This window comes from Lemur catta, chromosome 1 (assembly GCF_020740605.2).
Source record: "Lemur catta isolate mLemCat1 chromosome 1, mLemCat1.pri, whole genome shotgun sequence".
NCBI classification, from domain to species: domain Eukaryota; kingdom Metazoa; phylum Chordata; class Mammalia; order Primates; family Lemuridae; genus Lemur; species Lemur catta.
Genome location: NC_059128.1, coordinates 125731875 through 125744235, shown reverse-complemented (window position 1 = coordinate 125744235; position 12361 = coordinate 125731875). Strand labels below are relative to the sequence as shown.

Below are 12361 nucleotides of genomic sequence, written 5' to 3'. Positions count from 1 at the left end.
CAGCTAATTTCTTTCTATTTTTAGTAGAGACGGGGTCTCGCTCTTGCTCAGGCTGGTCTCGAACTCCTGATCTCGAGCGATCCACCCGCCTCGGCCTCCCGGAGTGCTAGGATTACAGGCGTGAGCCACAGCACCTGGCCAAAAATTCTTTCTTTTTTTTTTTTTGTTTTTGAGATAGAGTCTTGCCCTGCTGTCCTGGACAGAGCACAGTGGTGTCATTGTAGCTCACTGCTACCTCAAACTCCTGGACTCAAGTGGTCCTTTTGCCTCAGGCTCCCAAGTAGCTGGGATTATAGGCAGGCACCACAATGCCTGGCTAATTTTTCTATTTTTAGTAGAGACAGGGTCTTGCTCTTGCTCAGGCTGGTCTCAAACTCCTGAGCTCAAGCAATCCTCCCGCCTTGGCCTCCCAGACGGCTAGGATTACAGGTGTGAGCCTCCACACCTGGCTGTGGAAAAATTCTTGAAGCGAGTGTTATGAATCTTAATAGCAATTTTTATTACATATTAGGGCCTGATTTTTTTCATACACATATAATACTTAAGAAAGAAAAGATTTTACATGCAAATACTTGCTCTGTGTACAACCATTTAGAAACAAATCCATAGGGCTGTGGTCTATGTGTGGCTCATGGATAGGTTTAGTTTGGCTCTATAAATTGAGTCAGCATGTAAAATTTGGAAGACTCATGCAGAAATCTGGATTTCAGGCATATCCTAATCAAATCTGGTGTCCCTTGAGCCCACGTTACTGTTTGGTATGCTGTGCAGTGGTTACCCCTTTGTACAAGGCATGGGTTTTCTAGTTTGCTACTTTGCCCACCTGAGCACTTCAGTTACTCAGGTCACCTACTTTGCCTCTGTAAGTATTTTGTAATAGTTTACATTTCCTGTTTTATAGTATGTATTGAAAAGGGTTTCAAGGTTTTCAACACAGTTTATATTTGTTTATAATTGTATATAGTCTATATTTTGTGTTAATCCCTTAGGAATGGGGTTGAATTTTAGAATTTAGAAGTTGGTTTTTAAAAACTCTTTTTCTTTATATGCATCATAAATAATCATCTTCCCATTAGAATGTCTTATAGACATTAATCCTTACTAGGCTACTCATGGTTATAGTTGCATAGGTTATGCCTATTGCAGACAACATTGTATCTTTCACCTCAGTATTTTCCCTTAAAAGTGCAAGTGATGTAGTGGATTTCATTATGCTAAAAATAATCCATACAGATCAATATTAGAAGTTTTATTGATAAGCCATTTTATTTTTATTTCTTATTTATATTTTGCCTAAACAAAAAATGATTTTAAGTAGCAATCAGAATGGAAACCAGAATAGAAATGGATCAAAAAAAGCAGATATGCATTAGGGTTCCAGGATTATCTTTATAATTGAGAATAAAATTTCTTACTGAGCTTTCTAACAGTTAAGAATAAAATCTATGATCTTGTAATAGGAGAAAACCCATGGACCATTTCCATTTAATAAGTGGTAGAAGTTCATTTTAATTCAGAGCCCATTTCATTAGTGACCCATTTGGAGCAGGTGTGCCTGACATGGCGTCTAGGATCCTCACACCATTGTTAGAAGAGAATCAAGCTGTCACCTGGACGACTCCACCTTTATTGGAAAGCTCTTAAAACTGTATCCCTGGAAACCTAACTCCTCAAATGTTAATGTTTGTTACCAAAGAAATGTTGTGAAATAGGGATTAGACACAGTTTAAGAGATTTCTTTAATACTGGACATATAAGGCACAGTTGTGTAATATTTCTCAAACATAGATGATCATGAAATCTTTCTGTTGGGATATAGTCCTTAACTTCTGGTAAAGTAAATATTCTTTGGAATATAGGTTAAGAAACACTGCTCTAGAGATAATAATTTAGATCATTGATTCAATAAAATACTTAAACGCTTTAAAACTTAAAAAGCATTTACTACTATGTCTTAGGGCTTGGGGATACAGAGAGAAAAGCCGCTGGCCTCAAGAAGCTCCTGGTTTAGATGGGAAACAGTAAAATCATTATAATATACTATGGTAAATGCTGTGATAGAAGCAGAGTCCTGCAACTTGAAGTGAGTTTTGGAGATGACCAGAGTCAGTGTGGTGGGGCAGAGGAGGGGTGTTTCCAAGGAAGGAGCAGCGCATGGGAAAGCACAGAGGGCTGAGAAGGAAGGGACTGCTTTTTATTTACTTTCTATATATTACATGTGTGCGTTCATAGAATCTTACATAAGGTTTTCAGTTCAGTTGAGGAATATGTAATTTTGTGAATTATTAATTGTTTTTGCTGTTTTACAGGCTGAACTCACACCACTTTTGCTTGCTATAAATGGAAAAAAACAGCAAATGGTGGAATTTTTAGTACAGAAAAAAGGAAATATAAATGAAGTCGATAAGTTGAAAAGGTACAGTAGTCTTTTTTTTTTAAACCTGAGTGGTGTTCTAGAGTGGTTATAGTCATTCAAGTCATAAATATTAATAAGATTAACTCTTAAATGTTGGGATATAGTAAAAAATATCAACACAAATCATCAGGTAGAAAAGCAGTTACTTGGACTGGGCAACATAACAGTATGCAGCAGGAACTATAGTATATACTGTTCTTTTATAATATTGACTGTTATTTGTAATCTGATGTTTTTTGTCACATGATCTTATATTAGCTAAAAGGGTTTCATATTAATTTTGTTAGTTTTATAAAGTGTGGACTTTAACTTGTAGTTTATGACTCAATATTGAGCTGCTTAACCCTTTTATAGTATTTTTCTACCCTATGCTTCTTATATAGCTTTTCTTTAAAGATGTGATATTAAACATAAATAGGAATTGAAAATCATTTTGTCTTTTGGATGACTCTTTGCTTTAAGTTGCTTTCTTTGAAGAATATTGGTGTTCTAAATGACTATTAATTGCTATTACCACATACTGTGGGTTTATCAGTTGTTTTCCTTTTTCATTTCTAGTGTATTATGATGTTTTTATTTTTAGTTGGTATGGGCAGAAGGAAGAAAGATAGTTTTAATTGGATAAACTTTTCCTTTATGGAAAACAAAACCCATGTGGGTGATAAAGAGAAAAGCAATAGGTTTTAGATTCTAAAAGACTAGGTTGAATTTCTAGCTTTCCGATTTGCTAGGTGTGTGACCGTGGGAACATTACTCATCACCAAATATATTTTCTGATATAAAAAGGTGGATAATATATCCTTCAAGGGTCGTTGTGTGTAAGATTATGTACATAGCATTGATTTAGTGCCTGGTACATGTTTATCATCATTAACTGAAAGTACTGTGACTACTATTATTAATAATATTATTGTTTTAAGCCTGCAGATAGCTCTTCTAATCTGACCCCTAGCTGACTTTGAATTCCAATATATTATATCACACTAGGGAAGAAATGCAGCATTCTTTACTTGAATCTTTGCCTACTTTAGATAAGTGACCTCAGCATAGTTTCTTGCCCATCAAAGGACTTTCATTCAGCAACGTCTACTGGGTAAACCCAGTGGGACAGGAGGCTCCCTTTTTGTCCCTTCCTTTTAATCTTTGCAGTAATTTACAGACACGAACACTTGAGCACCTAAGATGCCTATGTCTGTTAATACATATAAGTGGTCACATAGGCACACAAGATGTTAAATTGGTAAAGATAAGGGTGAAGTTATCTCTCTGTTATTTTAGAACAGCCCTTTATGCTTGCTGTACATTACAAACTATCAAATTAAGTTAGGCTTCTTGGTCAGCAAAGTATTGATGTCTTTTCTTAAGATGTCTATGGATGGACTACAGAAGGATTTGTTGTTGCTGGTAGTTTTAATATGTAAGTTTTTATATTAAAGGGTAGTTAACACTAAATTGAGGCTTAAAATAATTACAACTATTGCATCTTACACATCATTGGAGATTTCATAGTTTAGTACAGGTAGTTTTGGAATGGCAGTGAGTTAGGCCACTTTATCAGCCAGAAATCAAGCAAAAGGCTAGACTTTTAGAAGTAGCAATGTGTGCAGAATTCTTTAACTCAGGACTTTTAAGTCCTGAGATTCTTAGGGATCTCAGCATTGTTCATTTCATTTCAAGTATAACCCCTATGCATGGGATGGAAATAGTGTCACATCTTTGATTTTTCTAATTAGTTATTTGGGTCTTGAAAACTCTTGTATTATCCCTTGGGGGCTATCTCCTATACCTACTTCCTTGAATTTTTTAAGTATCTAAGGGGTTCCCTAAGTCTAAGGAAGACAGTCTTCTTTTATGAGTCAGGAGGGAGGAAATAAGGACATTATCATCATTCTATGGTTTCTATTGATTCTATTGCTGCATTGTTGCTATTGAAAGTGATCCTGCAGTGTGGTAATAATTGACCTTTGCTACCACAATGTCCTTACTGATTCAGATCCCTCAGTCTTCACAGGGATCCATACTTAGGCTTTAAAGTTATAACTTTTTGTAGTTTACATACATATGCTTATGTGCTCAGCCATTGCTCCCAAAGCACCAGGACCCTGCTCTGGCAGCTGGGCTTCCTGGCTTTAGCCACACACATAGTGAGCAAAGTGACCCTTCCCCGCACACTGAAAACTTCAGGTGGAGCCCACATCTCAGCTTAGACTTAGCTTAGACCTTCATGCTAAGCTATCCTTTGAGGCCCTTGTTTGTCTTTTCTCTAGCAAATATTAGTCGTGATTCTTTTAAACAGTCAGAGAGGTTCAAATAATGTTGCAAGAAAAAATGGGAGTTTACTTTCTTCTTTGCTACCAGATCTGTACTCCCAGGCTCCTTTATATCCTGGGTAGCACCTTTCCTTGGTAGTGGAAGGTCCCATATTGTTCTTCCCCAGAGTAGTGGGCAGCAACTTAGGGTTGGCCGCTCAAGTGATCTGTGTTCTTAGTACTTGCATCTCTACCTAAAGTTTTAAAAATATTTTCAAATTCTACCTCACCAGGAAGCCATTCAATAGATAATCCAAAGTAGGTTAGTTGGATCTAACAGAGCTAAGTCATGACTCAGTCAGTATGCATGTATAAATGTAGGGCTTTGTGCTTGCTTTGGCAGCACATATACTAAAATTGGAACACTACAGAGAAGATTAGCATGGTCTCTGGTCCAGGATGACATGCAAATTTGTGAAGCATTCCATATTTTGTGCAGTGCTTGAAGGTCATTTGACTATTTGCTTACTGGCTCCAAGGAAACATTGTGAGTCAAAACAAAACAGGTAGGACCCAGTATTGAAATTGTGATTTTCACTACAAAAATATTCTTGTAAGGTGATCTATGAAATGAAAACAGAGCTGAATAACACATGGAATGTTGTATGCAATATCTTGTATGTATCTTGGAAGTGACAAAATGTCATGTTTCATCTCCTTCATGGAACTTAAAAAAAATAAATGTAGGGTTTTGTCTTCTGCATCAGTTGGAGATAAACTTGGAAATTAAGCATCATTCTAACAAAGATCTACTCAGTCAGAGTTTGAGTAGATAGAGAAGCAGCAGTAGCCAGGTCTTGACATCTGTTAGTTTTCTGTCCTTGGTGTGGTTGATCAGTAATAGGGGACAATTATGTTATCTAGTTTAATGAGATAATATATTTATAAATAAATTTTGTTGCAAATTACAAAATAGCTGAGATGCCCTAAATTACAAGGCACAAAGAATAGAACAATAACCAAAATTAGAACTTAATAACATCTTCTGAAAACAGTATTAGAACCTATGAAAAAATACACATTGGGTTTTATTTGGGATTCCAAAATATTTTCAGCAATAAAGTTCAAGAACAGATTATTGCATTGCTTCACTATTTCTCTGAGCATTTAGAAAATGCTATCTTGTTAAATCCTTATTTTTTTGAAGAAGGTGTTGAGCCTAAGAGAAGCAACTTGTCCAAGAACAAATAGCTTTTGGTCACAGAGCTAGAACTTGTTCTGAGCTCAGGACGTTTTCCATTATGTCAAGCTAATTCCAGTTAATTTACTGACCTATCCTGCCCTCAATTCATGACCCCTGCAGTCCTCCTTATGTTTTTTCTCTAATAACAAGCTTAATAAGAAGTTTGTAGAGCTTATAAATTTGAAGTGTAAGGGATAATTAACGTTCTGATATTAGCTCTGATATTGTCTGAAATACTCTAAGAATTTAATATATTTGGTAAATGTTTTTCGTATCAGTATTAAAATATTAATTTTATTTATTACATTTTTTTATACATAGCAATTGCCGACTACTTTCTGAATATAAAGAAGAAAAGATACCTGAAAATCTTTCTCAACATAGCAATTCAGGTAAGACTTTGATAGTGAATTACTCTTGGTGGTCCTACCATAGATAAAAAAGGAAGAGTAAGAAAGTTTTTTATCACAAAAGAGCAGTTAAAAAAAATAAATGTGTAGGCAGGTGCGGTGGCTCACACCTGTAATCCTAGCACTCTGGGAGGCCAAGGCTAGAGGATTGCTAGAGCTGAGGAGTCCCAGACCAGCCTGAGGAAGAACGAGAACCTGTCTCTATTAAAAATAAAAAAAAATTAGCCAGATGTGTTGGTATGTGCCTGTAGTCCCAGCTACTTGGGAGGCTGAGGCAGAAGCATCACTTGAGCCCAGGAGTTTGAGGTTGCTGTGAGCTGTGATGACACCACTGCACTCTAGCCAGGGCAACAGAGGGAGACTCTGTCTCAAAAACAAAAATTAGTTTGTAAATGTGTATTGTTTCTTAATTTCTTTCTCAGTACTCTAGAATTCAGAATTATATAAGAAGTTAGTTGTAGGTAATTTATAATCTCAAACAGTATTATCTGAAAAAAAAAACTTTAATTTTATTCCCTAAAATCCTATATGAAATTTTTGCATAAATAAGAAAAGAGATTTTTTTCAGTTAGTATGTTGTTTTTTTATATTCACATTATAACTAATTGGACTTGTTATAAAAATTGATCTATTTAATTTTTATAATAAATGGATTATATTTAGGAGAATGTCAATTACAGTTGACCCTAGAACATCATAGGGGTTAAGGGCACCAATCCCCTGTGCAGTTGACAATTTGTGTATAACTTTTACTCCCTGAAAACTTAACTTCTAATACCCTCCTTTGACCAGAAACCTGAAAGATATTATAAACAATCAGTTAATACAATTTTTATGTCAGATATATTTTGTTTTTTAAATTTTTTTATTTTTATTTTTCATTGTCAGATATATTTTGTACTGTATTCTTACAATAATGTAAGCTAGAAAAAAGAACCTGTTATTAAGAAAATCATAAGGAAGAAAAAATATATTTACTATTCATTAAGTATAAGTGGATCATCATAGAGGTCTTCATTCTCGTCTTGATGTCTAGTAGGCTGAGGAGCAGGAGGAAGAGGAGGAATTGATCTTGTTGTTTTGGGGTGGCAGAGGTGGAAGAACATCTTGTATAAGTAGACCCTTGCGCTTCAAATCTGTGTTGTTCCAGGGTCAACTGTATGACATAGTGATTTGTGTCACTAAAATTAACTGTCTTTAAATCTGGGAACTCAACAATACTTTTGTGGTACCGTAAACAAATGGCAGTAAGAACTGTAAAACCTAGTGTGCAGCAGTACCAACAGGAGATTATTTCTTAACGATACCTGCTGAGTACAGAAGTCAGAAAAGCAATTTCTTGTTGAGAAGCACAGGTCATGTTACATATTCTTATACTAACAAAGTCTCACTCTTATTGACTTCATTTCCCCTAAGTTGTGATCAAGTGGGATATACTTACTTCATTAGAACAAGATATATTATTCTATCTACTGGATAATTGTCAGGATACAGTAATTTTGTTAGAACAAGTTACCATTAGCCAGAAGATTATCGTAATAAATATTCCAATAGTCAAACTCTGAGTTCAACAAATTATAATAAAATTACACACATGTTTCACAATACCCAAAATGTTACCATGCTGCTTAGATGTGACATCTAATGCATTGTACAATCTAAACTGTATGAGGACACCTTTAATTTAGTATATATTTATCAAAGAACTTCTTAAGTTAGGTTTTGCAAGTTGCAGGAGACATAAAGATTGAATAGACATAGTCTTGGTCTTTAAGGTGTTCATGTTAGAATAGACCTCTATTAAATTTCTGTGTTTTTTCAACAGAATTTTCAAAGAAAGCATTTTTGTTGATTTATTTACTTTGTCCACTTGAATAACTATCAAGTGTCTTTTAGGTACTAAACATTTTTCTAATGTTATAGAATACAAACATTTTGAAAATACAGTCAGGAGCTAGTTATTATCATTGTTATGTTTATTATTTACTACTTTATTGAGTGTTTACTGTGTGCCAGATGCTCTGTAGAAGCTTATAATTATAATTTATTATGTATTTATTATGTTAAATATGTGCCAGACACTAAATCTGTGGTAAGGAATTTCAGCTTTAAAGAAGTGGGTAGGATTTAAGGTAAGCACAGAATGAGTAGAAGCTTGCCAGGTAAAGAGGCAGAAGGATGATGCTTGGCAAAAGGAATATTTAACGAGATTGCATGTTTGGCAGAAGGAACAGCAAGTGAAAAAGCTAAGATGCATGAGTGAACTTGGCAGAGTTCAGGAGCAGTTACATTTAGCTAGTGCAAACAGTGTGATGTGGGAGAGGTTGGGAATGAGGTATATACCCAGCCAAGCCAAGCCTATGAAAGACTTTGCAATACTGTAAAAATGAGTAGATCTTATCCTGTAGGTAGGCCGTGGGAAATTTAGCAGTTAGAATCCTTTGGGGTGCAAATAATAGATGACTTAACCAGATGACCAGAGTTGTTTTGGTGGTTCAGTGATGTCATCAGGATCCTACTTGTCCCTCTTTCAGCTGTGCTATTGGTGGTATTTCGTTCATTTCTCTTTTCGTAGTTGGCTAATTTGCAGCACCTCCAAACATCATGTTTTCACAAGACAATATCTAAAGGCTGGAAGGGTTGCTTTTCTTCACATTTTTCTTTTAAATAGGGAAAAAACTCAGAATCTTGCAGTGGACTTTCTGTCACATTTTATTGGCTGGGTTACAGCACATGCTTATTCCTAAACCTGTCACTGGGAAAGCAGATGTAATTATTGTGATTAGCTTAGAATAATCATTTCTCTTTTTGGAGCTGGGGAGGTGTATTGGGATGATAAATATCCAAATAGAATTGTGTTTCTACAGCAAGAAAGAATGAGGAATGGCTCTTGGGTAGGGAGCCAGCAATGTTTGCTACAGGGATTCATTGGAGAATTTTGAGCAGGGGAGGCATAAGATTAGATTTGAGTATTAGGGCATTTTGGTTTTGATAGAAAGCAGTGATTGGCAATTTTTTTTCTGTAAAGGCCAGATAGTAAATATTTTAGGCATTGTGGTTTCTGTTTTATCTACTCAACCCTGCCATTGTAGTGTGAAAGCAGTCACAGGTAATATGTAAGTGAAAAAGCATGACTGTGCTCCAATAAAACTTTATTTACAGAACCACATGGCAGGCTGGATTTGGCCTGTGGCTCGTAGTTTTCTGACTTCTCTTGTGTAGAGGATAGATGTACGGTAACCACCCAAAGAGACTGGGAGACAATGGAGGCTTTTGTAGTAGGCAAACCCAAAGTTTCCTTGTCACCAATGCTTGGACTAGTATCAGTCTATTATCAGGTTTTCACCTATCCATGGTGAAATTAATAAAGTCAGGAAACTCACTTTATTCATTTTTAAATGCTGTTCTTTTTTCTTGGCATCATGCCTTTTTCATTTGTTTTCTTAAAATTTTTTTTATTTAAGACATAACCTTCATAGTTGGTGGGCTTTTTCCTCTGTGAAAGCCATCAATTAAGATCCCATGTTTGGCCGGGCGCGGTGGCTCACGCCTGTAATCCTAGCCCTCTGGGAGGCCGAGGCGGGTGGATCGCTGGAGGTCAGGAGTTCGAGACCTGAGCGAGACCCTGTCTCTACTAAAAATAGAAATAAATTATCTGGACAACTAAAAATATATATAGAAAAAAAAAATTAGCCAGGCATGGTGGCGCATGCCTGTAGTCCCAGCTACTCGGGAGGCTGAGGCAGTAGGATCGCTTAAGCCCAGGAGTTTGAGGTTGCTGTGAGCTAGGCTGACGCCATGGCACTCACTCTAGCCTGGGCAACAAAGTGAGACTCTGTCTCAAAAAAAAAAAAAAAAAAAGATCCTATGTTTAACTAAGAAATATAAATGTATCCATTTTATATGTTTATATTTCCAGTGGCAGTAGAAATATAAAGCAGAAGCCAAAAAAAGGTACAGTTAATACAATTTAGTGATTATTGGATATAAAAAGTTAGGGGGCAGAGAAAAATTTCAAATGATTCATAGGTTTCAAGGTTATACACTAGTGTTTAAACTGGACATGAAGAAGGAGTTAGAAATTGTCAGGTAAACAGAGATGAGCAGCAGGTTAACAGGGAAGACCAGCTTATTTTATGTATTAATACTGGAGTTTAATGGAATATTTGTGTAGGGTATTTTCAGTAGGTAACCAATAACAGGCATTTCTAGCTTTTCTAGCTGGAGACAGAACTCTGAGGTTGTAGATACAGTCATGAAATAATCTTATAATTATTAGGCAAAGTCATAGATCTGAATGAGCTTGTGCAAGATGGGGAAGATGTAGAATGAGAAGAACGCCAGTGACACAACCCTGAGAATGTCAACACTTTCCAGAGGTAAAGGTTTTAGTAAAGAAGACTGAGCAGTGGCTAGAGAAAAGTAGGAGAGGAATCAGAGGAAGGATGTTGCAGAAATTTTTTAAACAAGGGAGAATTTCAAGGAGGGAGTATCAATGTTAACAAGTAAGCTTACTAAAAAGTAAGTTGGATTAACTTTTAAAAGCTCTTTGGGGGTATCCTTTTCAAAACAACAGTTTTAGAGTATTTTTCTATTGTTGATTTAAAATGTATTTTACTTTTTTCTTTAATAGTGGATGGAAGTTCTGAAGACTCTTTAAGCAGGTAGGATTTTACAGATTTTAAAAAATTTTGTTATCTAGGGGAATACAGAGAAAGAAACTGATATTTGTTGAGTGTTCTTCTCTGGGTTAGACACCATATTGTGCTTAACATTCATCATCTCACATAGTCATCACAACAGCTTTGCAGAGTATCTTTGCTGTTGTATACTACTTTTTATTAATTAGGAAACTGTGGTTCCGAGAGGTTGATTAATTGGCCCATGATCCCATAGTTAACAAGTAGCTGACCCATAATTTGACCATCAGCTTGCCTGGCTCCCAAATGCTTTCTCTTGCCCTTCCGCATAGATTGTTAGAGGCCTGTGCAGCACTGGGATCAAAGTACCAGGTCCCAATCAGATCAATTCAGAAAGCCTGGTTAGTCCAAGAGTTTGTCCTCATATATTTGGCAATTGCAGTGGTAACCAGTACCTTTTTCTTTTTCTTTTTTTGAGATGAGGGTCTCACTTTGTTGCCTGGGCTAGAGTGCAGTGGCATCAACATAGCTCACTGCAACCTCAAACTCCTGAGATTCTCTTGTCTCAGCCTCCCAAGTAGCTGGGACTTACAGGTGTGTGCCACCATGCCCAGCTAATTTTTCTATTTTTTGATAGAGACAGGGTCTCGCTTTTGCTCAGGCTGGTCTCAAACTCTAGGCCTCAAGCAGTCCTCCCCGCTCAGCCTCCCAAAGTGCTAGGATTATAGGTGTGAGCCACCGTGTTTGCCCCCCCCCCCTTTTTTTTTAAACCATCAAAGATTTTAGTCCAGACTATACTTAGCTGTGGCCATAGCACCGTGGGTTTTACATAAGTAAGACCAGGCAAGTCCTAGAGAGGAATTATTTTGCTGTAAGTGCAGGATATCTGCATATAGAACATAATATAGAATGGGAGGGCGGGTCTAGTGAACACAGTGGAGGAGGATAAGAATAGAATTAGCTGGCTAAGGCCAAGTTTGATGAGAAGCAACACTGTTGGATAGGAACAAGGCTTTTAGAAAAGAGATCAGAATTTTGGGGTATATGACAAATTTGACAAAGACAAATCATGGAACGAAGGACCTCGTATTAATATGTTGGGAGTTATCTAGAAATGCATATTAGAATAGGGGCTTTAAGGGAGTCCTGAACAGGTTCCTGCTTGTTTGTTTGTTTAATTGAAGTAACTGACAAACTTGAAAGTTTCTATTGAAAGCTTATTAAAAGAATTGAGCCACTGGAAGAGTCTCTGCAGCAGATAGGAATGTGGCATCATCTGTTTGCACCCCAACTTACAGAGCGGGTGGCTTAGAGCCCCTCTAGTATTAGAGGGATAGAGGTTGCCAAACTACATGGCCCAGGGCAGGTGTCCCCTCGTCTCTGCCTCTTTTCCCAATTCACTG

General features: G+C 36.6%; 1 protein-coding gene and 1 non-coding gene across 7 annotated transcripts in view; both read left to right on the top strand.

Moving 5' to 3' along the window:
• The window catches only part of ANKRD26 (ankyrin repeat domain containing 26), a 95073-nt gene that overhangs the window by 7924 nt on the left and 74788 nt on the right, over positions 1-12361 (top strand). For all 6 annotated transcript variants that reach the window (XM_045533254.1, XM_045533273.1, XM_045533247.1 and 3 more), the window contains exons 4-6: positions 2310-2416; positions 6230-6300; positions 10952-10982. In XM_045533254.1, the coding sequence (XP_045389210.1) occupies positions 2310-2416; positions 6230-6300; positions 10952-10982 (209 nt within the window). The remainder of the gene's footprint in view (positions 1-2309; positions 2417-6229; positions 6301-10951; positions 10983-12361) is intronic.
• LOC123631132 lies at positions 5053-5159 on the top strand. The gene has a single exon (XR_006733005.1). It is a non-coding gene; the product is annotated as a U6 spliceosomal RNA (small nuclear RNA).